At 38.4% G+C, this 26,309-nt stretch overlaps 2 protein-coding genes across 2 annotated transcripts in view; both read right to left on the bottom strand.

Moving 5' to 3' along the window:
- Positions 1–26,309, bottom strand: part of LOC126619299 (uncharacterized) — a 53,004-nt gene that overhangs the window by 24,222 nt on the left and 2,473 nt on the right. The window lies entirely within an intron of this gene.
- On the bottom strand, positions 13,569–17,187 carry LOC126619286 (putative receptor-like protein kinase At3g47110). Its single transcript, XM_050287606.1, has 2 exons — positions 14,451–17,187; positions 13,569–14,256 (listed from the first exon to the last, which is right to left on the bottom strand). Exons 1-2 carry the CDS (start codon positions 17,134–17,136, stop codon positions 13,835–13,837), a joined length of 3,108 nt encoding a protein of 1,035 aa, XP_050143563.1. The 5' UTR covers positions 17,137–17,187; the 3' UTR covers positions 13,569–13,834.

The following is a 26,309-nucleotide window of genomic DNA, read 5'->3' as shown; positions in this document are numbered from 1 at the left end:
CATCTTTTGTTGGTGGGGTTTATCTGATTGCATGCTTTCAAAATAAACTTATTGTTTATCTGGATGTTGAAATGGTTTGCCGTTCTTATGTCGTTTTAATCGTTGTAGTGATTTTTGTCTATATACGAGATGTCAGGTCTTTGGAGAAAGTGTGCATGAATATAGGTTTTGAGAAAAGAATTAAAAGGTAGCAGCTTTGTGTTTTGAGGGAGAAAAACAATTTTTATATTGATGTTATCTTATGTTTTCGACAACATGTGTTTTTAAGAGAAAATTAATATTATTCTTTCATGCTGCTTTCATTTGAGTTTTAATTGAAAGTCAATTATGAAAATGTGCCATGTGATTTTTGTAATTGATTGTTTTTCAACAAACACTTCATCATACATACATTCTGCATGATTGAGCTAGTATCTTGCACAGTTTGAGGGAAAGGTGATTGACAACTGTGTTAGTGTCGTGCCACTTCATCAAAGACTGACGAAAGATCGAGTAGCAAAGCGCGAAGACAAAGCTGCCAACTAGTATCAGTATCTAGTAGATGAGTTTTTTAAGTCTTTATGTATTCTTTCTTTCCTAGTGTTTCTTGGCTTGGTAGCCCGATAATTTTCCCAGTAGTGGGTCTTGCCTCATTAAATCCTACATCATGTGTGCACTCGTTATATTTATGCTGAATATGTGTGTAGGATTTAGTTTGCATAATTGGTTAATTTAAATTATAATTTGAATTAGTTTTAAGTTGGAACCTATTTACACCTCTAGGTTAAATTAGTACTCATCCTAGAACTTTCAATTGGCGCCATAGCGGGTCACTAAACATAATTAGTGAGATCTGTGGGACTACTAGGATGAATCGTACCATGGGGTCGATTTCCCATCCACCACACTTTGAGGGCGAACTACGCTGCATGGAAGGCAAAGATGAAATCATTTCTCAAGGCACTTGACAAAGTGTGGCTTGCAATTGAAGAAGGCTGGGAACCTTCGACAGTTAAAGAAACCTAAGGTGAAGGACAATCTTCTGTAATTATATCTATGCTTAAGCCGAGAAAGGAATGGAGCGAAGATGAACGCATCTCTAGCACTTTTAACCATAGAGCGTTGAATGCGTTGTTCACTACCGTTTTGCCTGAACAATTTAACTACATCAGTAAATGTACAACGGCGAAAGAAGCTTGGAATATTCTTGAAGTTACTCATGAAGGTAACTCCATTGTCAAAGAATTCAATTTCAAATCTCATCATAAAATTTGAAAATATCAAAATGTTGGATGATGAGAGTTTCTCCAACTTTTATGCTAAGCTTATTGTAATTGTCAATGGTTGTCACAATCTTGGTGATAGCATTCCAGAACATAAGATTGTTAAAAAAATCCCAAGGTTTCATGCGAAAGTAACAACTATAGAGGAATCAAAAAATTTAAACACTTACAAGCTGGAACAATTGATTGGATCACTACAAACATATGAATCTGATTTCACCGAAGTCAAGAAAGGAAAAAATGTTGCTTTCAAAGTCAACAACGAAAAAGTGAATAAGGATTCAATTGAAAATTTGACTCAAGATGAATTTGCTTTTCTCACCAAACAAGCAAGAAAATTTTTGAAACTTAGAAGTTCCAGGGGACGTGAACATCGAAACAATTTTGGTTCAAATTCCAAAGTTCCTCGTTCTCGAGATGTTTCTCATGGAAATTCCTCTAAGTTTATCAAACTTGATGAAAAGAAAAGTTTAAATGATAGAGACAAATGTTCGAATGTCAAGGGTATAGACATCATGCTCATGAATGTGCCAACACTCTTAAAAAGCTGAAGGATGAAAAGAACAAGGCTTTAACCACTACTTGGAGTGACAGTGACTCAGAAAAAAGACACGGCATTTAAAGATGATGATGAAGTGGTTGCGTTTGTTGGAACTTTTGATGGATATGAAACTGATGACTCGGCAGTTAAAGAACCTGATTCCATAGAAGTCCTACAAAAATATACTGCACTTTAAGATATCACCATGAAAGTGAGAAAAGAAAATGATGAACTGAAAAAGAAACTTGTGCATCTTGAAAGCGAGAAGAAGGAAGCAGAGGTTGAAAATCAATCTCAAATGAAAATGAAGAAGGGCTACGAGAGTCAATGTTGGAAAAGCTAGATATGCTCGCATCAGACAATAATCTTGAAAATGAATTGAGTGACATGAAAAAGAAGGTCGGAAGAGTTTAGTATTGGCTTAAGAAAAATTGACAAAATGTTTAACTATGGAAAGAATTTTGGTGATAGAAGGGGTTTAGGTGTTGATTTGAATATGACTGGAAGCTCTTCCTCTACTGTTACTAAGTTTGTCAAAGCCCTTCAAGAACCAAGCAGGAAAATGGATAGTGATGTAGTTTTTGAAAATTCTTATATCACTGCAAATAAGTCAAATTCTATGAGCACTTTCATTGATCCAAAGAATTTTGTTGATGCACAAAACCGGAGGGGTCTTGGAACAACGTAAATCCGACCGTGAATCTGCAAGAAAGTAAATAACACAAGATGTATCGTAGTTCACCCCAATGTTTGGGTTACGTCCACACTGATATTGTATTTTTCTGAGAGGATTGTGAGGGAGAGAAACCCTGTAATGTGAGAGGGGATGTGAGAGCGTGAGAGGGCTTCAGGCCTAAGAGTTGGCCTCTCCTAATTGTGAGGGTGAGGAGTCATTTTATAGAATAAGGGCTCATTACTTATTACATATTTGCCCCTTCCTTTATTACATAATTACATTTAGGTCCCCCAAGTATTTATACGAGATCTAAATACGGAGGCTCTAAGTATGGTACAAACAAATTTCATTAGGTCAAAAAAATTTATTCCTATTTGTCACTTCTGTGGAAAAATAGGACATATTAGACCTAGGTGTAACAAACTTCGAAAGGAAAATCGAACTGACCACATCACTCATTAGATTTCTGAAAAATGAAATCTTAAAGTAAGATTTGTTGCTCACCCCAAAGGAATGAATACAATTTCAAAAATTATGCCTATTAGAAATTTTATCACTCCAAACTCAAAGCAAGTATGGAGAAGAAAGGAGACTCAAATTTGCTTATTAGATAAGATGTCACCATCATCTGAGGAAGACAATCTTACGTGTTTGGTGGCGTTCACTACTCTCTTAACTTGTCAGTCAGATACTTGGTATCTTGATAGCGATTGCTCGAGACATATGACTGGAGACAAAAGATAGTTCACAACTTTCACTAAGGATTGTAAAAATGGAGCAGTCACTTTCGGAGATGGAAAATGAGTAAGGATTGTTGGAAAATGAGATATCAAAACTCTAGGAATTCCATGCTTAAAAAAGTCATGCTGGTTGATGGACTTAAAGCTAACTAATTAGCATTAGTCAAATTTGTGATGATGATTGTTTGTACCATACTTGACCAATCCCGAAACTACTGAACACTGGTCAACGTTATACCGTCAAGAACCCAGAAGAGTTTCCCTTTAACCAGGAGGCCAATCACAGCGCGACACGTGTTGACATCAGAACCCTATCATAGTGCGACATGTGTCAACATCAGAAGCCAATCACAACACGACACGTGTCAATGTCAGAATGAAACTAGAAACTCTCTTCTATAAATAGAGATCATTCTCTCACAATATTTCCTAATGTCATTTGCACTAAATCATTTACTAGTACTAACTAAAGGAGAGCTAGAACCTATGTACTTGTGTAAACCCTTCACAATTAATGAGAACTCCTCTTCTCTATGGACGTAGCCAATCTGGGTGAACCACGTACATCTTGTGTTTGCTTCCCTATCTCTATTCATTTACATATTTATCCACACTAATGATCGGAGCAATTTAGCGAAGGTCACAAACTTAACAATTTATGTTGTACCAAAGTCCTCTCTGATTTTGTGCATTACTTTCTCAAAAATCGAAGAGGCATCGCTCTCCGAATCTCAAGAGCCAGACTCATAACATGATTGGTTTCTCAAAAATCGAAGAGGCACCGTTCTCCAAATCTTGAAAGCCAGATCCCTGACAGGATTGCTTGTTCGAAAATCGAAGAGGCATCGCTCTCCGAACTTCGAGAGCCAGAATTCCTTGGATAAAGCTTGTCTGCAATCTTCACATGCAACATCAGCTTTCTAGATACCACATACCACTTTTTCAAAGTGATATGACAAAGTTAAAACACGTGAAGCTTGCAGCTCCCACTACATTGCTATGACCAAGAAGGGCAAAGGAATAACATTACTACTTGTTGTTAGGGAGACTCCTATATATGTCGACCTCCATCCTCCACGGACAAGCATACCTGCAAAAATGCTCAACCCTTCCTCATATCTGAGAGGGCACTCCCAACAAAGCCTCTCGAAATACTCAGCTTTCTTCCCCTCCAATAATACCTATGCAAACCAGCCACACCAGAGCAAGAGTATCTCATACCATCAGGGTTAAAAGCAAGAGTATCTCATATCATGCTTTTTCCTTATCTTTTCCTTTGCCCTTGTTCTTACCTGCAAGACAAGGAGAAAGAGAGCAATCAGTCAGCATTTGGAATCAAGCTTCTAGTCAGGAATTGACTGCCTGGAACCCTTGCCTGATTACTTACCTGGCATTGCTCTCGAGTACTCATCCTCAACATCTTATGCTTCTAGAAAAGATACCACATCTGCTTGAAGAACAGATAGGGTAAGTGAGAAGGATACAAGGAAGCATGTGGAGACAAGCTCAACAGAACACGTACCGATTTATCTATTACTTCATCAACAACAAAAGTATCCCATATCATCAAGGTCGAACGCACTCTTGATTTGACCCTCAAATTCTTAAGTTAGCCTTATACTCTGGAGGAAACCAGAAAACCCTCCAGCCCAGTTCAAGAATAAGCATGTGGAAAGTTACTTCTTCAAAAGAAAAAGTATCTCATATCATCTCTTCTCCATTTGCTTCGCCTTATCCTTGTTGTTGTTTACGACACAAGGAGAAGGATAACAATCAACCGGAAGCCGAAGTCGAACCTCCGATCCAGGTTGCTTGCTTGGAAGTCTGATTGTTTACCTTGTCTGTTACCTCTTTCGGCAAATCTCCTAGCTCGGCGACTTGGGGGACTCCTATTATAGGGTTTTGTATCGCACTTGACCAAGCCCGAAACTACAAGTAAGCTTCAAGTGAAATTGATACATTACCTTAACATCTTCATCGGTTAAAGATACCATCCCTGGATGGAGGAAAAGTACTTCTAGATAAGATACCACATCTACGTATGAGACAGATAAGGCAAGTGAAAATGATACCACACTTCGGTACTTAGAAGTTTCGTGATTACTCAATGGCTTGAATCTTGCAAGTCCCCAACCGAAGAGCTTCCTTCCCTTGGGAACTTAGGAGAGCACTGTTTGTACCATACTTGACCAATCCCAAAACTACTAAGCACCGGTCAACGTTATACCGTCAAGGACCCAGAAGAGTTTCCTTCCAACCAAGAGGCCAATCACAGCACGACACGTGTTGACATCAAGCCAATCATAGTGCAACACGTGTCAACATCAGAAGCCAATCACAACACGACATGTGTCAATGTCAGAATAAAACTAGAAACTCTCTTCTATAAATAGAGATCATTCTCTCACAATATTTTCTAATATCATTTGTACTAAAGCATTTACTAGTACTCACTAAAGGAGAGCTTGAACCTATGTACTTGTGTAAACCCTTCACAATTAATGAGAACTCCTCTACTCCGTGGACGTAGCCAATTTGGGTGAACCACGTACATCTTGTGTTTGCTTCCCTATCTCTATTCATTTACATATTTATCCACACTAATGACCGGAGCAATCTAGCGAAGGTCACAAACTTAACAATTTATGTTGTACCAAAGTCCTCGCTGATTTTGTGCATCAACAATGATGATGCTGAAGTATTATTCAATAAGTTGAAATGTAGTGTAAAAGTTGCTAGTGGAGCATGCATTTTTTTGAGGAAAAAGGTAAAAAGACAATTGCTATTGTGTGAATGCAAATGAGCTACATGTGCCAAAAATGTGCAATAAAGCGACTGGCGATGTTTTGGATATGTTGCATAAAAGATAAGGCCATATGAATCGTAGGGATATGATCAAGTTTTCCAAGAAAGAACATGTGAGATGTATACCAATGTTGACTGGAGAACTTGGAATTGGTGGAGGAGGTCAAGTGGGAAAGCAAACAAAGAGTTCACACAAGTTAACAAACTACATCTCAACTTCGCGACCTTTAGAGCTGATGCACATGGACTTGATTGGACCAGTACAGATCGAAAGCATTGGGGGGAAAAATACATACTTGTCTTGGTTGATGACTTCTCACGATTTACTTGGGTTGCTTTCTTGTGAGAGAAATTTGATGCGCTCAAAGTATTGTGCGGTTTGCTGAATAAAATTCAAAAGGATAGAGTTGTTTCAAATGATCATGTGATAAGACTCAAAACTGATCATGAAACTAAATTTAAAAACACATCATTTTCTGAGTTTTGTGATGAAAAATGAATTGATCACAATTTTTCTGCTCCAATAACTCCTCAACAAAAAAGAGTTGTTGAGCGAAAGAATCGTGTTTTGCTTGACATGAGCCGTGTCATACTAACAAGTGCTTGTTTGGCTAAGCATTTTTGGGTTGAAGTAGACAGCACTGCTTGCTATACTGCAAATAGAGTTTATCTTCGACCCGTTACAAAGTGCACACTGTATGAGATTTGGAAAGTAAAGAAACCAAACGTCAAGCATTTGAAAATGTTCAATAATATATGCTACATTTACAGAGATAGAGAAATGCTAGCAAAATTCGATTCACGTAGTGATATTGGATTTTTTCTAGGTTACTCTCTCACAAGTAGAGCGTACAGGGTGTTCAACAAAAGAACCAAAAATGTCATGGAGTCAATTAATGTCGTTGTGAATGACTCATCCTTAAGTATTGAACAACTTGTTTCAGATGAGGACTTCTTTCAAATTAAATCAATTGATGATTCATCATCTACTGAGATTGAAGTGGACCAAAATGTTAACTCATCAAAAGCTTTGAAAACAGGACACAAGCAAGTGCAAAAAGACCACTCCAAGTCAGATATCATTGGCAATGTAGAAGATCAAATATTACAAGAAGTACAACTACTGCTATAATATACTTCACATGCTACCTATCTAGGATTGAGCCAAAAAATGCCAAGGAAGCTCTTTTGGATGATGATTGGATAATAACCATGAAAGAGGAACTCAACCAATTTGTTTGAAATGATGCATAGTATCTTGTTCTCAGACCTAAAGAAATAAATGTTATTGGAACAAAGTGGGTTTTTAGGAATAAAACTGATGAACATGGTATTATCACGAGGAACAAAGCTCGCCTCGTTGCTCAAGGGTATACTCAGGTAAAATGATTGGATTTTGATGAGACATTTGCTCCTATCGCAAGATTAGAGTTAGTTTGTTTGTTATTAGCTTTTGCATGTCATATATGTTTTAAATTATATCAAATGGATGTGAAAAGTGCTTTTTTAAATAGAGTACTTCAAGAAGAAGTATACGTGAAGCAACCGAAGGGGTTTGTCGATCTAAACCATCCTGATTATGTGTATCGAAAGAAGATCGCACCCTTCTTAAGAACTTATAGTAGGAATTGCACCCTCTGGGGACCAACCATGCTCTCCAGTGGAAGAGGGTAAACTAATTCCCCGACACTCATATGGGTCTGCTCTCCTATGCGAGAGGATAAACTATACACTTCGAATATCTAGACGTGGATGAGTCGGGCTACCCTGGTGTAACTAGGAGCACGATGGCTTGCCCCGGGATTCCTAGAAGTAGCCACAATGGTATTTTTCAAGGCTTAGCTAACTGAAGGATTTTTTGTCTCATGGCCTAATCCGTGGGGAACTGAGCCTCAGAGACAAAGAAGACACATTACACAGTATGCCCTATGGAAGGCTGCCCTAGAACCTTAAAGCTACTACCGAGTGCACTAAGATAGTCTACAGTTTTAGAAGACTGTTTACGGCTTACTCTTCAAGCAATAAGACGCGCTAAACTTATACAACCGCACATTTTTGTGAAAGGTTAAATAGTTAGCGTGCATATATGAAACTCTATCCACTGCTGACATGCTACGCAGTTGATAAGCTTCACCTCTGCTAAGCGTGGAATGATCGTTTAGATCTACATTAATTCCTAAAGTGTTGTGATACTTGCTATGCAGCCCATGAAATTGGTTACTTGAAGAGCAATGAGTTCTCTCGAACCATTGCTTACAAAATTCCATACAACCGCGTATTTTTGATACGAATGGTTAGCGAATTTCATGACCCAAAAATCTTTAGTATTTTGTGATGCAAGCCACACAGCTTAAATGATTGAAGAAAGCCAAGGTTTACAGCCAAGTAGTCACACGGACTCGTCTGCTTTTGTAAGTAAGGCGTCCGGCTGTCGACCCTTTGGCTAACAACTTTGAAAAAGTTCTACACCAACACATACGGCTACATAGGCTACGTGGGCCTATTTGCTTATAGAATCAAAGATGAAGAAAAAGAAAGAAAGCAAGTTTATTAAATTTTCTAGTAAAATTGATAAACAAATAACAAAGGTCGAAGGAGTTAAAGCAAAGAAAAAAGCAACAAGGAAAAACAAAGAAAATCCTAAAGGCTACCTAGAAGACTAGTCTTCAATAGCTTGGACATCCCACGACTACTCAGTCACCACACCTTCAGCAACTGTGACGCTCTCAGCAGCAGCATCATTTAGTGCTTCACCCTCGGCTGCCTTAGCCTAGGCACTAACTTCTTCGACTACTTCACCAATGGAAGCCTCAAAAGTAAAGGCAAGTAAGTCTTCCAGAGAAATAGAGAAGGTCTCGAAGTTTTTCATAGCAAACTCAAAGTTAGACAACCTACCAAAAAGATGATCTACATAACCCAACTTGTAGAAATCAGCCTGACTATGAACAAGTGAAGCCTCGAGCCCTTCAACTGCTCGTTCTTCTCGAGCAGACCAACACGGACGAGCTGCAGCTCATCCACTTTCTTCATCATATTTTCGTTGATTTTCAGTGCACCTTGGAGTTCCAACACTTAGGGTTCAAGCCACTCGACGACCTTCTTGAAGTGGATCACTCCATTATAAGTAGTAATCAACTCTGCAACCTTTGTGTAAGGAGCAGAACAAAGCTCAGAAGCGGCACGTCCAAGATCTTGAATTTGAGGTATGTAACGATCAATCTCATTCTTTGCACTTTCATACTTAACTTGGATCGCGTCAAGCCTAGTCTTCAAGTCAATGATCTCCTGGCAAGCGGTCTCAAGCTACAGAGAAGTGGGGGCAGAGATATTGACCCCTTCAAAGCAACGAGCTAAGACTCAAACTTTTTTATCTTCTCGGCGGAAGAATAAGCCTCAGCTGCCATAGTCGTTGCCACCTCATTGGCAGCTTTGGTATCCCCTTGGTTAAGGAGCATAGACTCGGCAGCCAGAATCTCCATTTTTTGCATAATGTAAGCAGAGCAATCTTCCAATACTGGGTCGTATGATTCGGAAATGAACTTGGGCAAACAACCCATTTGACACCATCAATAAGTTTCTTCAAGCAGATTAGGCTTCAAAAGTGCATAGATCTCAGTAGACTCTCTAGAAACAGGCTTGATGGATTTATCACAACTGCCCATGCGAGTAGTCTAATTTTTCTCAGCACGTGAATCAGTCCCAGCAACAAGAGGAATGGGCTTTGGCGCCATTTTAGTAGCAAAGTCCACCTTATCGCTCTTCATAGTAACAAGCCTCTCCAAAGGTGAACCAGACTTAGCTCCCAACGGACATCTTGATATAGACTTCAGCATTAGGGGCATGATAGAACCTCTACATTGAGGAATCCTAACAGTAATCAAACTAGCCATTTTCAGCATTTTTCTTCCCATTGGAAGAAGTCAAGTCAATCACATGCCTCTTAGCAACAGGCAGACCATCACGAGTAGCGGAGGAAGTTTTTGATTTTTTCTCAACCGGCATCTTTTGAGCAAGTAGGGAAGATCTCTACTTTCCACCTTCATTCACAATAGGCTCAACGATAACAATTGGATAAGCCAATGCATCCACCTTGATCCTCTTTATCTCCCATCTCGAGAGCAGCCCACATTTTTTTCGGCAAAAAAGAAAGACTAAACAGCCAACGCCCTTCACGGTACTCAGCAGGGATACCTAAAGCAACATGCACTTTCTTCATATCTGGAGAAGTCTTGAAGTTGAGCCAAATTCCAAATCTACATAGATAAAGGATGACAATTAAAAAATCAGAGAGCAGCCTAAAGATCAAACAATTTATGACGAAACCTCAACTGCTTATGAGCCACGACCTATCTTTCTCAGCTTAACCAAACAGCAAGGAAGCTCAACCCATGATGGCTTTTCCCTCATTTTTTCTCTCGAACCAATAGGCAAGAGGCATGCATGCCCAACATTCTAACAGCCCATGAGGCCCACATCCTTTTCATTTCTCTCAATCGCTGGCATGGCCCACGTCAAGGCTAATAGTCCAAAGGACATGAGCCGTGCTGCTCGCCTAGCATTGCGCCCCAATGCCTCAATTCGCAGCCTCAGCTGCACAGCTGCCCTTGGCTTTAGCCAAGCCAAGCAGCTCAAGCAGTGGTATCTACCACAACACTTCCTGGTCCTATGCCTAGCCGACTCTTGACCTCTACTAGCCTACATGCCACACCACCTCATTGGCTGCCCTGCGACAGCACTATCCAAGAAAAAGATAAGGAAAATTAGAATTTTCTTACCTCAGCATGGCGCGGAGAAGACAAAGAAAACAACAAAGGACAACCCTTTTCACGGGAAAGTGAAGAAGATTGCTAGGGGAGGAGGAACAAATATCCTCTAGCTTTCTCTCTCTTGTAGGGTAGAATAAATTGCTCTCTGAAGTTGATTTAATCATCTACTTAAGGTAGACTTAAATAGACGTTGGAAGTGATTTATTTCCCTTTCCTAGAATGATCTAATTTTCAATTAAAGTGGGAATCTACATCAAAATAGGAAACAATCTTATGTTTCCTCAAGCAAGGGAAAATCTTTATACCTGATGCTCTTTCCTGCGAGCAACTCAATAGGTGTAGGGGCATTTGTGGAGCCCAAAATAATCAAGAAAATTATGGAGGTGACACGTGGACTTTTGGGTAAAAAGGAAAAAATTACTCTCGAGGCACACCGGGATTCCCACGTGCATGCAATGGACAATAACAACTCAATCAAGGAAGAGTCAAAGGTGATCAAAATGGTATTTATTCAAATCCCTCTCATCACTCCTCATCAAATCCTTATTCAAAAGGTAACTCCCAAATTTCCTATTTAATTTAGGATTAATTGCCATCTTAATTGCAAGATATTATTTCACATAATATCTTACAATTATTCACACAATTTCAACATATATAGCCGGCCACTCCCCTATAATAGCCCTATTCTCCCACTAAAAAGCTAAGCCATTTGTTACCCATAAACTCCTAAACATATTCTTTTCAGAATTCTAACTTTGACATCGGAGATTCTTTGGCCAAAGCCCCCCCCCCAATTCATCGTGGGCGCGTGATACTTTTAGCCTTAATCTTAGGTGTTATTATTTTGTAGGTGCATTTTCGTCAATGGAGAAGACGGTGGAAATTTGCATCCACAGAGTTGGTATCAAATTTCTAAAGCATAATAATTCATATGACCAAGACAAGCTGCACGATTAATCAATGTTGTTTCTTTTAATCAATAATTATCGTTTATAAAATATGAAGGGAATCCAGCAATGCAGTGGAGATTGGTTGCCGGTAGCAAAAAATGCTCATCTGCAACTCCTTAATGCAGTACTATAAGAATGCTCTGTGCTGTTTTTTCTAAAATACAAAGAAGATGTAAAACCAGGTTTCAGACTTTTTAGGTTACATGCAAACTTACTAACTTTTCATACAAGGAATTGACTGTATAAGCATATGATAAACTCTGATGAGTTCAGATAGACTATATCGAAATTTAGATGAAGGAATATTAATTAGGATGGATCAAGCAAATCAAAATGGACTGAAATAGTGCAGGATTATAAGACTCCTTTATGCTGCAATAAGGATAATGTCATATTGTTTGGGCAAAGATTTCTCTGGAGATGGCTCCTCAGCTCTCAGCACATCTCCCCAAGGGATTGGCACTTTGGATGTGTAGTTGGGCTATTGCTTGCTGATGTGCTGCAAGAAGAGGACAAAGTTAGTTTTGAAATGTACCTTTGTGGGGCCTTAGGTGTAGGCCTTGAGGCTCGCAATCAAAACTAACTAAGTGCTAGGCGTGCAACTGCTATTTCAATATAGCAGATGTAGAACAAGATTGTGTTTAGTCGATTACTTGCGCCCCAAGTTACTCGGACTTCTTGTTATCAAAGGATTGTCGTGGATGGGTTAAGTCCACATTAAGTTATTTTTCTTGCCTTATGACCAAGGACTTTCAGTTCATAGTCTTATATATTCGAATGAGGGGAGTCCAGATCCCTTAAGTCATTTGTTTAGTTCTTGATTAGTTTTAAATGAAGGCATATCCATTAAACTGACCATATCCAAATACAAATAAGACTTTTAAAGTAGGAAAACAGGCGGATATGACTTGAATACATACTGAAGATGCATTAAGTAATAGATCTACAAATTCAGAAATCAAACAAAGAGATTTGGGCTAGATTTCACCTTGTCTGGCAAGGTTGAACCTCTTGCAATCACTTCTTTTTTACTTTACAGAGGTTTTATGCTAAAAAGGGATGAATGTAAACCATCCTACACAAGGGAATCGATACTACGCCACTAGGGGTGATAGCAGAGCTTCTAAGCAAGACAAAAGATAGCTTTTGTGAGGGAGATATCTTAAAAAAGACTAAGATCTGGGCTGATTACAGCTTTTAGATGCAAATCTGGCTTGATAGCAGAGTTTGTATGTTTGTTTGTTTGATTGGTTGAGTCTTGTTGTCTCTGGGGCCTATTCCTCCTTTTATAGGCGAATTAGCCCGACTGCTATGACTTTGCACTTGCCCGAAAGCACTTTGAGGGTAGTGAGTCATCAACTTTTTACTTGTATTGCCACTGAAAAGTGCTTTTTGGCTGATTGTGAGTTAGTCCTCATAACTTGACATTTAAATCATAGGCACATGGCCTATGCATTAATGGGAATGCGCCAATTTGCCTCTGGGCTTCGGGCAAGTCTTCCTTTAGTTGGTATCTCTGGGCTTCCACACATTTGCAGCTCAATGTTCAAATATTAACCCAAACACATATATCGTCGAGACTGGTTGGATTTAAACAGAAACTAATTAATACAAAAATGTAACTATTTCAACCATAGAACATCAAAAGTAATTTCAGCAAAAAAAAGTTAATGATGAATTTCACTGTTCAAAGTGCAAGATAGCTCTTTAGTCGGAATACTTTTACTACTACTAGGCCTACTAATCTCAATTCAAAAAGTAAAAGTAACAATGATAGGTATGATGAACGAAGAGAGAAATGACAGTTAAAAAAAGGCTAGACAAGGGGGATCACATGACTTTCACAAAAATTATACTCGACCTGGCTCTTCTCTAGTAGTAATACGATACAAACAGAGAAAGCGTAAACAGAACAAAACAATATTCCCTTATTCTACAATATAATTATAAAATACTAAATCAACTTTGCATACAACACACATTGGTACATATACTATCTTTGGCAAATTATGTTCTGGCATATATAAGAGTCTAAAGAGTGAGATTAAGAAAAGAAACTTAGCCCAATCTCGTATACTGCTAGCTTCGTCTTCATAATTTCATAAATGAGTCTCTAATTGCCTTCATTTTGTTGATAACAACATTCATATGCATCCGCTCTCCCGGGGATATTGCAGAGCATGCGAGTCCTATCTGCATCATTGAAACCAAACATTCCTCCAATTTTCTTCCTTGGACTCGGCCGTGGTCATGACAATTTGTAATAGGTTTTTCTTCTATCTCATTTTTGTATTTGTCATCATTAGCATCTGCATCTTCTCCTTCAATGAGCAATGAAGGATCAACTATGTCCATGGCATGATCAGGCATTGCCAAGGCTGTGAAATTGCGAATACTTATACCATCTCCAAGCATTCCATCGGTAGGTCTTTTTCCCGTGAACATTTCTAGCAACAGTATCCCAAAGCTATAAACATCTCCTAGTATGGTTACTTCGCCTCCCATGCCATACTCTGTCATCCATTACTCACATTAGGATGTCAAGTCAAATGTTTATAATTCAAATCTTATTTAAGAGTTCGCTGATGCTTCTTATCAAAAGAAAAGAGGTATTTTTCCATTTTCATTCATATTAATAGAGACTTAAGTGGGCTACTAATAAGTTTTTAGGAATAAAAAACATATTGAGAATCACAAAAACGCATACCTGGAGGAATGTAGCCAATGGAACCCCTTAGCCCAGCTGACATGGTTTGACTTTGAGAGGGGTTATCCGCCGCTTCCAAGAGGAACCTTGCTAAACCAAAGTCAGCAACATGAGCCACCATATCTTCATCAAGTAGAACATTACTTGGCTTTAGATCACAATGAACAATCGATGTATCGCAATGGTGGTGGAGGTAATCCAATGCTGAAGCAATATCAATTGCAATATTGAGTCTTTGTCTAAGGCTCAATCTCTTACTTTGAGATTGCTTATCTATTGGATGCAGCCACGCATCAAGACTTCCATTTACCATGTACTCAAAAACTAAACTTTTGAAGTCATTGCCCTGATTGTCAATGCTTGAGCAGGCAGTTATGATCTTGAGAAGATTACGGTGCCTAATACTTCTTAAAGCATTACATTCACGGATGAAACTCCTGGAAGCTCCTTCTTGTTGAAGGTTCAATACCTTAACTGCAACTACAGTTCCATCACTAGGGATTATGCCTTTGTAAACTGAACCAAAACTTCCCGTACCAATAAGATTGTCCATGGAGAACCCATTAGTTGATTCAACAAGTTCCAAGTAAGAGACACCCATTTTCCAATCCTTATGGGAAGGTGAAGTTACAGGTTTACGTCTTAAACGAGCAACAATGAAGTATGACAGAGCAATTATGAATGCAAGCGCACAAGCTACAGGGATGACTACTTTTGGGGCAAGCAGTCCTCGAGATGAATGAGCCTTTGAGTTGGAGCATGGAGGTAGACTTAGTTGTGGGATGCCACCACAAAGCCCACCATTTCCGAGAATTGAGAGACCACTTGCATTTAGAAAAATCCCTTCTTTAGGCAGTTCACCCTCGAAATTATTATTAGAAACATTGAGATTCTTGAGAAATTTTAACTTGCCTATAAATTCAGGAATCTGCCCAGAAAAATTATTGCTCGAAATATCCATCTCTTCTAAGCTTCTTAAACTATTAAGAGATTCAGGAATTGTTCCATCAAATTTGTTATCTGCCAAGCATAGGCGCTCCAACATAATACAATTGCCTAGGGCACTTGGAATATCACCTGATAACTGATTTCCTGATACATCTAGCTCCACGAGATTGGCCAATTTACCTACTTCCTGTGGCAGTGCACCAGTTAAATGGTTGTTAGCCAGGCCGAAATAGATTGAAAGGGACGAGAGCCCAATAAGCTCTCTAGGTATGGCTCCTGTTATGTTGTTACCAGAAAGATTAAGTACTAATAGAGTATGGCAGTTTGCAAGAGTTGGAGGAATGCTTCCTTCAAAACTATTCTGGTGCATGTAGAGCCTTGTCAATGAAGTCAAGTTTCCAAGGGAGGATGGGATTCGACCCGAAAACATGCTATCACTCAAATACAGTTCCCCTAACTTCTGAAGCTTTCCAATTTCATCGGGTAGATTACCACTCAAAAAGCTATGACCCGCTCCCAAAACAGTCAAGTTTATAAGATTTCCAATACCGATAGGGATGGTTCCATGTATCAAAGTGCCACCTACAGCAAGAATTTGAAGACTAGTAGAAAGGTTGGCTATGGATCTTGGCAATTCTCCTCCAAATTGATTATTGGAAATACCCAAAATCTCCAAGATAGTACAATTGGCCAAGGAGCTAAGAAAATTCAGGTCACCAGTTTTCCCACTTCCTAGTAAATTGCCGGCTAAGTTTAGTTTAACTAAGTTTTTCAAGTTCCCAAAACTTGCAGGGATTGTCCCAGTGAAGACATTGGTAGAAAAATCAATACCCGAAAGTCTAGAAGCATTTGACAAGGAGATAGGAAAATTACCAGTGAAATTGTTTGAATGACCGTAAAATACTTCAAGATTTGGAAGAGTAGTACCGATATTTGGAGGTAGCTCGCCTTGCAGTTGGTTTAGAGTGACTGCATACCTCCTTAAAGAAGAAATATTATAAATTGAAGGAGGGACCATACCAGACAAATTATTCTCGGAAAGCGTCAGCACTTGCAAGCCTTTTAGACGACCAAGCTCATTTGGTATGCTTCCGTGAAAATTATTGCCGAGAAGGTAAATACTATACAAAGCAGAAAAGTTTCCTATCCATTTCGGGATGCTTCCTGTGAGATTGTTACTAGCAAGCAAAAGGTAAGTCAATTTCAACAAGGAACTGAATTCGTTCGGAATTGACCCGATAAGCTCATTGGAGCGCACATCGAGCCCGCTTAACTCTGTGCAGTGAGATATATTAGCTGGAAGCTTCCCTCTGAATGAATTTCCAGATAGGTTGAGATATTGCAGGCTTCGTAGACGACCCATTTCTTGAGGAATTTCACCATGGAAGCCGTTGTTTGTTAGGTTGATTCCTGTCAGGTAGGTGAGGTTTCCTATAGAAGCTGGTATAGAGCCTGCCAGTTCTCGGGAGTTGAGTTTCAAAATCGAAACTCTTTTGGTGGAAGGGTTGCATGTAACTCCAACCCAACTGCAGAAATCAGTGGAATCGTTCCACGAGCTCATGACATTGAGAGGATCTTGAGTTATCCTGTCCTTGAAGTCTAGCAGTGCCAAACGATCGGTTTCATTTCCGGGCAGAATTGCGGCATCCACATGTGTGCTCATGCATAACAAAAGAACAAGCCCGCGAAAGAACGTAAACAAAATAAGCCTACCATGAGTACTACAGGAATGCTCCATGCTGTCTTTGAAGAAATACAGAGCAGATGAAAAAGCAGGGTTCAGGGCTTGAAAAAGCAGGGTTCAAGGCTTTTTAGGATTACGTGCAAACTTGGCCTACAAATGTGAAGGGGAGAATTTCATGATGGTGATTAGGTAAGGAGTTGAATATTAGACCACAGCTCCTCCTGGGTCCTTCCGTCACTATCAAGCTGGGTTGACTGTGACTAGTACTGACAATTTTTTATACAATATGTTAATTTGACACAAACTGAAACGAAAATAACAAGTTTTTGATCAACCCGTTAACATGTCAGGTTGTTATTGGGCAGGGCTTGGCCCATGCCTAGTGCGGGCTGGCAAACGTTCGGGGCCCAAAAAAATTAGGGCACCAAAATTATTAGGGTGGTATATTCATATATGTTTTCATAAGAATATAAATTTATAAATTTAGTTAAAATTTCAAGAAATTTACCTATAACTAGTAGTTTTTGTGTGTAAAATTAACAAGAAGATCCTGGCTTCAAAACCCTACTTGTGTTTGTGTTTATTTACTTTTCAATTTTTATGAATTTCTTTCTATAAAAGTATAAATTTTTGAAATTTGTTTAAATGATCATGAACTTTAACCATAATTGATGGCTTATGCTATTTAAAATTAACAAGGAGGTCTCGGGTTTAAAACGCTATGTGCATTTTTTACTTTCCAATTTTTACAAATTTATAAAATTTGGTTAAATAATCAAGAAGTTTAATCAGAAGTAATGATTTTTGTTGTTTAAAATTAATGAAGGCTCATGAGTTCAAAATGATATGTGCTTTTTTTTTATCCAATTTTTACGAGTTTCTATCTGTTTGTTAATTGTTTTTATAATTACTAGCTAGTAGCTTTGTGAGTTGCAGTTTTTAGACATTCATTCTAATTCAAGTTTAACCTTCAACAAAGAGTAATGCGTAGATCAAGTTTGCAAACCATATGACATATCACTAATAGGAAAATGCACATTAATTAATATTTAAGTAATAATACAATCATCAACAATCACATCATACGGTTTTCAAAATTTGGTTTAAAATTTGATGTTTCTAGTATTAGCCTTCAAGAAATTAATGTATGTATGTGTTTAGCAATACTAGATTTAATTTAGTGCTCATTCATTTCTTATACATATAAATTAAAGACTCGAAAAATAATAATTGTTTTAGTCTCATATTGACAAAGTAAGTAAATAAAAAAAAACACAAGTATTTATCATTTTTTTAGGCAAAATTATCCTTTAGGAAGAAAGAAGATATTTTATGAAGGCTAAATAGCCAAAATGGTCTCTGAGATTTGCATAATCAATAGAAATGGTCTCTGAGATTGAAAATCAATAAAAATAGTCTCTGAGATTGTCCACCATCCATGATTTTGGTCATTCCGTTAAAAACTCTTTGGGCAATTTTCAAAACTTCATAACTCAATGGTTTTTAACCAAATTCGATCCATAATACATCATAATGAAGATAGGAAAGTGTAGAACAAGATTATACCATTTGGAAGCCCAATGGTTGCCGGAGATGGCTGGAAAATAGCTTGAAAGGTGACTGTTCCACGGGAAAACTAGAAAACTCCCCGGAAACTGGGTAAATTTTAAACGTTCATAACTTCTTCAATAATCAACGAAATTGAGTGATTCGAAAACAAAAATCATACTTCTTGATGAGACAAAGATAATGGTACTTTTCTCGATGGCTAACTCGCTGTGATTTTTGTGAAAAACGGCTCGAAAATGGCTAACCATTTTTGAGTCATTTTTCAGCCAAAACACGAAGAGTTAGCCATCTATAAAGGTACCATTCTATTTGTCTCGTCAAGAAGTATGATTTTCATTTTTGTATCACTCGATTTCATTAAGTATTGAAGAAGTTATGAATGTTTAAAGTTTACCCAGTTTCCGGCGAGTTTTCCAGTTTTTCCGCGGACCAGTCACTTTTCAAGCTATTTTCCGGCCATCTCCGGCAACCATTGGGCTTCCAAATAAGTATAATCTTATTCTACACTTTCCTGTATTCATTTTGATATATTATGGGTCGAATTTGGTTAAAAATCGATTGAGTTACGAAGTTTTGAAAATTGTCCAAAAAGTTTTTAACGGAATGACCAAAATCATGAATGGTGAACAATCTTAGGGACCATTTCTATTGATTTTCAATCTTAGGGATCATTTCTATTGATTATGCAAATCTCATAAACCATTTTGGCTATTTAGCATTTTATGAATGATTGTATGGCCATAACTGTGAGGACTAAAAATAGTGAGTCTTTGCTGGTCCCTTCACTCCATTAGATTTTCAATCGAAGCTCAATGCTTTCAAATTCGTCAATTCTGTAATTGATGGAAATTAGATTTTGGGTAAATCATCAAAATGGTCCCTGAGATTTGCATAACTCATCACTTTGGTCCCTGAGATTCCAAATCAATAAAAGTGGTCCCTGAGATTGTCCACCATCCATCATTTTGGTCCTTCCCGTTAAAAACTCCGTTAAGTGTCTCGAATCTCTTGGCCGGAAGTTTGGGCAATTTTTAAAGCTTCGTAACTCAATCGTTTCTTAACCAAATTTGACCCATAATATATCAAAATGAAGATAGGAAAGTGTAGAATAACATTATACCTATTTTGAAGCCCAATGGTTGCTAGAGATGGCCTAAAAATAGCCTCAAAGTTGACTCATCCGAGTGAAAACTTGAAAATTCGCCGGAAACTAGGTAAACTTTAAACGTTCATAACTTCTTCAATACTCAACAAAATCAAGTGATTCAAAAAAAAATTATACTTCTTGATGAGATGAAGAGAATGGTACCTTTTTGGATGGCTAACTCGCCGTGGTTTGGCCGGAAAATTGCTCAAAATTGGCTGTCTTGGTCTCAAGTTAGCCACTTTCAAGCCGTTTTTCGGCAAAAAAATGGCGAGTTAGCCATAAAAAAAGGTACCATTCTCTTTGTCTCGTTGAGAAGTATGATTTTAGTTCTTGAATCACTTGATTTCGTTGAGTATTGAAGAAGTTATGAACATTTAAAGTTTACCTAGTTTCCGACGAGTTTTCAAATTTTCACTCGGACCAGTCAACTTTGAGGCTATTTTCCGGCTATCTCCGGCAACTATTGGGCTTTGAAATAGGTATAATCTTATTCTACACTTTCCTATCTTCATTTTGATATATTATGGATCGAATTTGGTTAAGAAATGATTGAGTTACGAAGCTTTGAAAATTGCTCAAACTTCCGGCCAAGAGCTCCGGGACACTTAATGGAGTTTTTAACAGAATGACCAAAATGATGAATGGTGGACAATCTCAGGGACCACTTTTATCGATTTGGAATCTCAATAACCAAAGTGATGAGTTATGCAAATCTCAAAGACCATTTTGACGATTTATCCAACAACCTGCCACATGTTTGCACCTCTTTACCCGTTTGTCTGTCTATTTGTAATTGACGTGTTTTAACCGTATAAATATTATAATAACTATTTATTTTCCCATATAAATATTATAATAACTATTTATTTTCATCTCTACAATAAAAATAATCAAATTGGCATTTGCTTACGTTTAATCATCCACATCTATCAACCAATTAACCAATTGAAATTTTCATCCCTAGAATAAAAATAATCAAATTTAGAATTTCTTACGTTTCGCATCTATCAACCAACTAACCTATTGAATGGTAAGAATGTTAGTTATTATCATATCCATATATGCGTTTAAGATGACTAAATCATCCCTAATTCTATATATATATATATATTTTTTTTTTTTGCAAAGACGATTTATAAATAATGATAAAGAAAATAAAAGGTCTTGTTAATACATATATAATATACTAGCATATGGTGACACACAAAGTGTGTGAACTTTTTTTTATTTTTGTTTTTAAAATAGAAAGGAAATGGAGAGAGAGAGAGAGAGAGAACGTGGGAGTGAGGAGAGAAGGAAGAGAGGTTCAATTTCTATTTTTTATTTTTAATAGAGATATGTTCACATATAGGTGAGGCTTTGAAAAAAAATAACAAAATTTTAGTTGTGTGAAATTAGATTTCTGCTCATATTTCTTATTCATCTTCAGTTTTAATTAGAAGGTTAAAATGGTAATTGACAGAGACTTTATGTGGGGTCCACCAAATTTCAGGAGTTCAATTCCTGATTTTACCGGAATTGGATTACCTCTATAGAGGTGGTAATTGAATTCCGGGTAGAGGGCTCCATCGGGAATCAAAGTTTTTTACCCAAAATACCCATATATGTTCCTAAAACAACTCCTACCTTCACGAATCATTGCCCTCTGTATTTGTTTCTCTCACAGCACAGACCACCCCACCTTCGCGATCTGAAACGAAAAGGAAGTTATAACGGCTCTTTTAGATTTTTTTTTTCTCTAACAAAACGGTGTCGTTTTAACATTTTTTCTGGGTTAGACTAGGTCCCAGAGATGATTAAGTCATGTTTTGTTCTTAAACCATATTTTGAATTCAATGGTCTAAATATCAATAGCTCTGATATCATGTAGAATTTTTCAGGTCAACGGGCAGAGGGCCCACTCCAACAACATCGATACTATCCCCACTTAACCACCTGCACAATCCTTAGGTATGGGGTTTTATCACAAAAGGCCCCTATGTTAGTTAGAGTGGGGTAATTCTATTTAAAGTGCTTTCTGTCACACCCTGGCCCCGAAATAATTATTTTCAAGGATTTAGTTTGTTGATAGGCCCAAATATAATTTCTACTTCTCAACAAAAATGTAATTCTAAATTATTTAATCTTATTTGTTTTATGGCTGCATCTAACTTCTCGCTAGACTGCCTACGTACCATAAACAGGGATCAAGTCATTTGTAGTTCACATTTCCAAAGTTCAAACCAAATATGAATATATTCATTTAATCCAACATATACTACAATCATATTAATAGTCAAACCACAGCAATTAGGTCTCAAAAACATAATTAGAATAACAAAGTTTGCATAAAAACACAATGTTGGCTCCCTGGCAGTGCACCGCCGCACCAGCCACCACGGGTGGCGATCGGTCGCCCCGACGTGCCGGAAAACTCAACTATTTCTAAAAATTCTCAAAAATTACAGAAATGAAGATCTCAATGAGTAGAGAAACTTTCATACCTGAGACCAAGGCCAATTTGGCCAGGAAACACCTCAAAATGGCCACGAACCGTCGGAAACCCTTGTTTTTTGGTGTTCTTGATTCATCTCCAAAACAACTCCGACGCCCCAACCAATGAATGGCTTTGTTCCAGACCTCAAGGGGAGTCTAATGGTGGTATTAATTTGATGGAGTCATTTCAGAATTGGGGGAAACAAAGGCACGGGTTCATCGCACCCACCGGTGCGGTTTTCCCACATTCAAGGCCAAATTTCATGATTTTTGGGGTATAATAGGAAGAGGGAAGGTCATTGAACCTTTTTAAGGTGGTTTGGTAACATAATTCGTAGAAAAACCCGACGAAAAGCCACCGGAGGAGGTGGAGAAAGCCGGGTCGGGTCGATGGCATAGAACCGGGTCGAAGAATCCGGTGCACTTCCTTCCTCTCTTGTCCCCTCCTTTCTCTCTTCTCTCATTGGTCACTCTCTCATCCCCCCCCCCTTTCCTGATTGGCCTCTTTCTCCCTCCTTTCTCTCCTTTATCTTCCATCTCCATCGCCTAATTTTTCTTACTTTTAATCTGGGCCACACACGTGGCCTTCCGGATTTGGCTCTAAAAATCTAGAGTATTCTAGAAATGATACACTTACAATTTTACCCTCGACTTTAAGCGTTAATAACTTTTTCGTTATAACTCCATTTCACTAACGGTTTGCGCCCACGCGTTTGTGAGATTGAGCTCTATTCAAAAATATAAATTGTGACCTCAAAAGGTTCTACGAATTTTAAATAGTTAATTTCCAAATTGTAAACCTCGTAACTAGTTTAATTTAAAACTAAACTTACACAAATTATTATAAACTCTTGAAAAATCATATAAAAGCTCAATAATACAAATACGTAGATTATTATAATTTCCGGAAACAAAACTTTAAAAGTTCTCGATTAAATTCTTTATAATCATCAATCGATTTATTTTCGATTTTCTTCACATATTCATATATTTAAATTTTTCAGGGTATTACACTTTCTCTCTTCCCTCTTGGCTGATGTGGGACAATGGGTGTTCCAACACTCCCCCCATGTGAGACCCCATTTTGTGGGTCACACATAGAGATCCACATATTGGCAACCACATGGAGCCAAGTCGGGGCTCACCCATCAAGCGGGGCCAAACGGGGACCCACCTAATCACGTGGCATCTTTGTCCTACGTGGAGCCATGTCGGGACTCACCCATTGCGCAGGGTCAAATGGGGACCCACCCAATCACGTGGCAGTACAGGCCAGTCCCTAGCTCTGATACCACATGTAAGATATACAAATATATACCAACGTTATTCACCACAAGTATGCCAATTGAATCACCACAAAACAAGAACAAACTGAACATTCATCAGCAAATATGTTTATGAAAATTCGATACATAGGCATAGACACTAACCTGCAGAACTTGGTGTAGAAGATGAAGCCATTGTAGCTTGTTGATCCGATAACCTTCTCCTCTTTTGCAAACACAAATGCTCTCCAAACAATAGGTATTTGAAACGCAATGAGCAGACAGTGCCAAGAGCAGTGATTAAGATCATATATATATATATGATCGTTCTAATTATTCTCCTATTAGAATTCTTATAGAACTTGAACAAGTAATCCATATAGTGATACAAGTGACCCTCAATAGATATAGCATAGAAATAAGTCCCAAAATTACAAGGACTTGTACTCACAATCCTACAAGAGAAAGGATTTCCACTAAGCTTGTTAATAGGACTTCTCCATTCAAAAGATATATACTTCTCGACTCTTAATGTTCAATTCATACTCATACTCTTACATTCAAGAGATGGGAAGTCATTTAAGAAATGCAGAAGAAAAGCAGACAAGTGATGATGAAAATGTTAGCAAGTCGATTGAAGAATTTTTGGGCATAGCTCATGATTTGGAGGACATTGTTGACACTTTTGTCCTCGGAAGAACACGTAGGCAGAGAGATCTGTTTTCGTCTGATGCATTACATTGTTTAAAGGTCTAAAGGCTCATCACAACCTCTGGAAGGAGATGATGCAAATTGAAGAAAGAATCTCGACTTGGAAGTTGAAAAATGGTAGAGCCACATCCTTTTGCAAACAATAATGATGATACTAACAATACTAAGTCACAAGCGCCCGCAAGCTCATCAAACTGCCCTAAGCAGCAGCACAATGATCAAGTGCAAGTGCAACTACTCTATGAACTACCGTCCCACTTAAGGCCATGCCTTCTCTATCTTGGGATGTTTCCAAGAGAAATGGATATACCCATCAGAAGATTATTTCACCTTTGGCTTGCAGAAGATTTTCTGGTCAAAAGGTAACATATTCAGAATAACGGAGTGACTGCTCCTGAAGTTTCAGAGGATTTGGCAGTGGAGTATTTGGAAGATCTGGAAAAGAGACGAATGGTCCGTGTATCCAGATCAGTATCCGATACAAGTCCCAAGAGATGTTGTATTACAGGAAAATTCTATGACATCATTTTGCCCAAAGCTGAGCAAGTCAGTTTCTTTCATATTCACAAAAATATTGCGTCGTCATCATCATCAACTGACCGTGATCATGATCATCAAAGTCAAACACCTCCTCCTCAGTTTGCAGTTCGTAGGGTTGCCGAGTATGCTAACATCAAGGACTACCCAGCTGACTCAGAACTTTACGTCCAATGTATATCTACTGTCTTATACATCCTTTAACTTCCAAAAGAAGGATATGCAAGCACTCCAAATTGGAAATTTTGTCACCAAGATCATAGGTAAAAGAGGCTATTTGCTACTCACGGTGCTTGATCTTGAACGTGTTTATAAACCTGCGTTGCCTGAAGAACCGGGATATCATTATCACTTGAGGTATATGGGCCTAAGATGGACCTTCGTGGATGCTCTTCCGGATGAAATTGAGGTTACACCATAAAACTAATTGGCAATATAAAGAGTAGCCCAAGATCATATAAGCACATAGCAAACTTTGTCCCTCACCGATGTGGAACAACTTTCAACACGCCCCGTCACGTGTGGCGGATTTTCAAGCCTACACGTGGACAATAACTGGGTGACTTGGAGTGTGTGCCATTTGGATTCACACGAGTACAACATGCTCTGATACTATGATGAAGTTGAGGTTCCATCATAAAACTAATTGGTAATATAGAGAGTAGCCCAAGACCATATAAGCAAATAGCAAACCTTGTCCCTCACCGACGTAGGACAACTCTCAACAATGATGAAATTGAGATTCCACCATAAAACCAATTGGCAATATAGGGAGTAGCCCAAGACCATATAAGCACATAGCAAACCTTGTTCCTCACCAATGTGGGACAACTCTCAATACGCCGCCGTACGTGTAACGGGTTTTCAAGCCTACACGTGGACAACAACTGGATGACGTGGAGCGCGTGTGATCATTTGGCTTCACACAAGGACAACCTGCTCTGATACCATGATGAAATTGAGGATCCACTGTAAAACCAATTAGCAATATGAAAAGTAGCTCAAGACCATATAAGCACATAGCAAATCTTGTTCGTAACCTCATCCATCTGCAGACCTTGGACCTCAAGCATACTTATATCCGTTCTCTCCCAGTTTCCTTTCAGAACATGGATGTCTTGCGGCATCTATACTTGAATGATATTCGTGTGGGTAGGATTTGGACGACACACGTAGTATTCAGACATTATCTGGAATATTTGTCGACAGGAAGACCTTGACACTGTTAGAAAGCTATATCAAGTTCCGCAAAAACCTAAAAAAGTTGGGTCTCACAGGCCGTTAACTGCTCACGGATTAGGCCAGTGCATCGCGAAACCAACTAGCCTCCAATCTTTAAAGTTGAGGTCCACACAAGATGATGAAATGGCCAGACCTTCATCACTCCATCTGGTGTCTTTGGTGGGTCTCAAGAATCTCACTAAACTTTATTTGCTGGGAAAATTAGCCAACTTAGACAAGGACCCTTTGGAGTTCCCACCAAGCCTCAGGGACCTTACTTTATCATGCTCAAGGTTGAATGT

This window comes from Malus sylvestris, chromosome 4 (genome assembly GCF_916048215.2).
Source record: "Malus sylvestris chromosome 4, drMalSylv7.2, whole genome shotgun sequence".
Classification (NCBI taxonomy): Eukaryota; Viridiplantae; Streptophyta; class Magnoliopsida; order Rosales; family Rosaceae; genus Malus; species Malus sylvestris.
Note: the sequence above shows the minus strand (reverse complement) of the source record. Positions and strands in the feature narration are given on the sequence as shown.

Excerpts from the sequence above, each read along its gene's own strand:
- LOC126619286 (XM_050287606.1), bottom strand. The coding sequence starts at position 17,136 with ATGGAGCATTCCTGTAGTACTCATGGTAGGCTTATTTTGTTTACGTTC. Across the intron at positions 14,257-14,450 it reads CATTGGCTACATTCCTCCAG|AGTATGGCATGGGAGGCGAA; the intron begins GTATGCGTTTTT and ends AATGGATGACAG.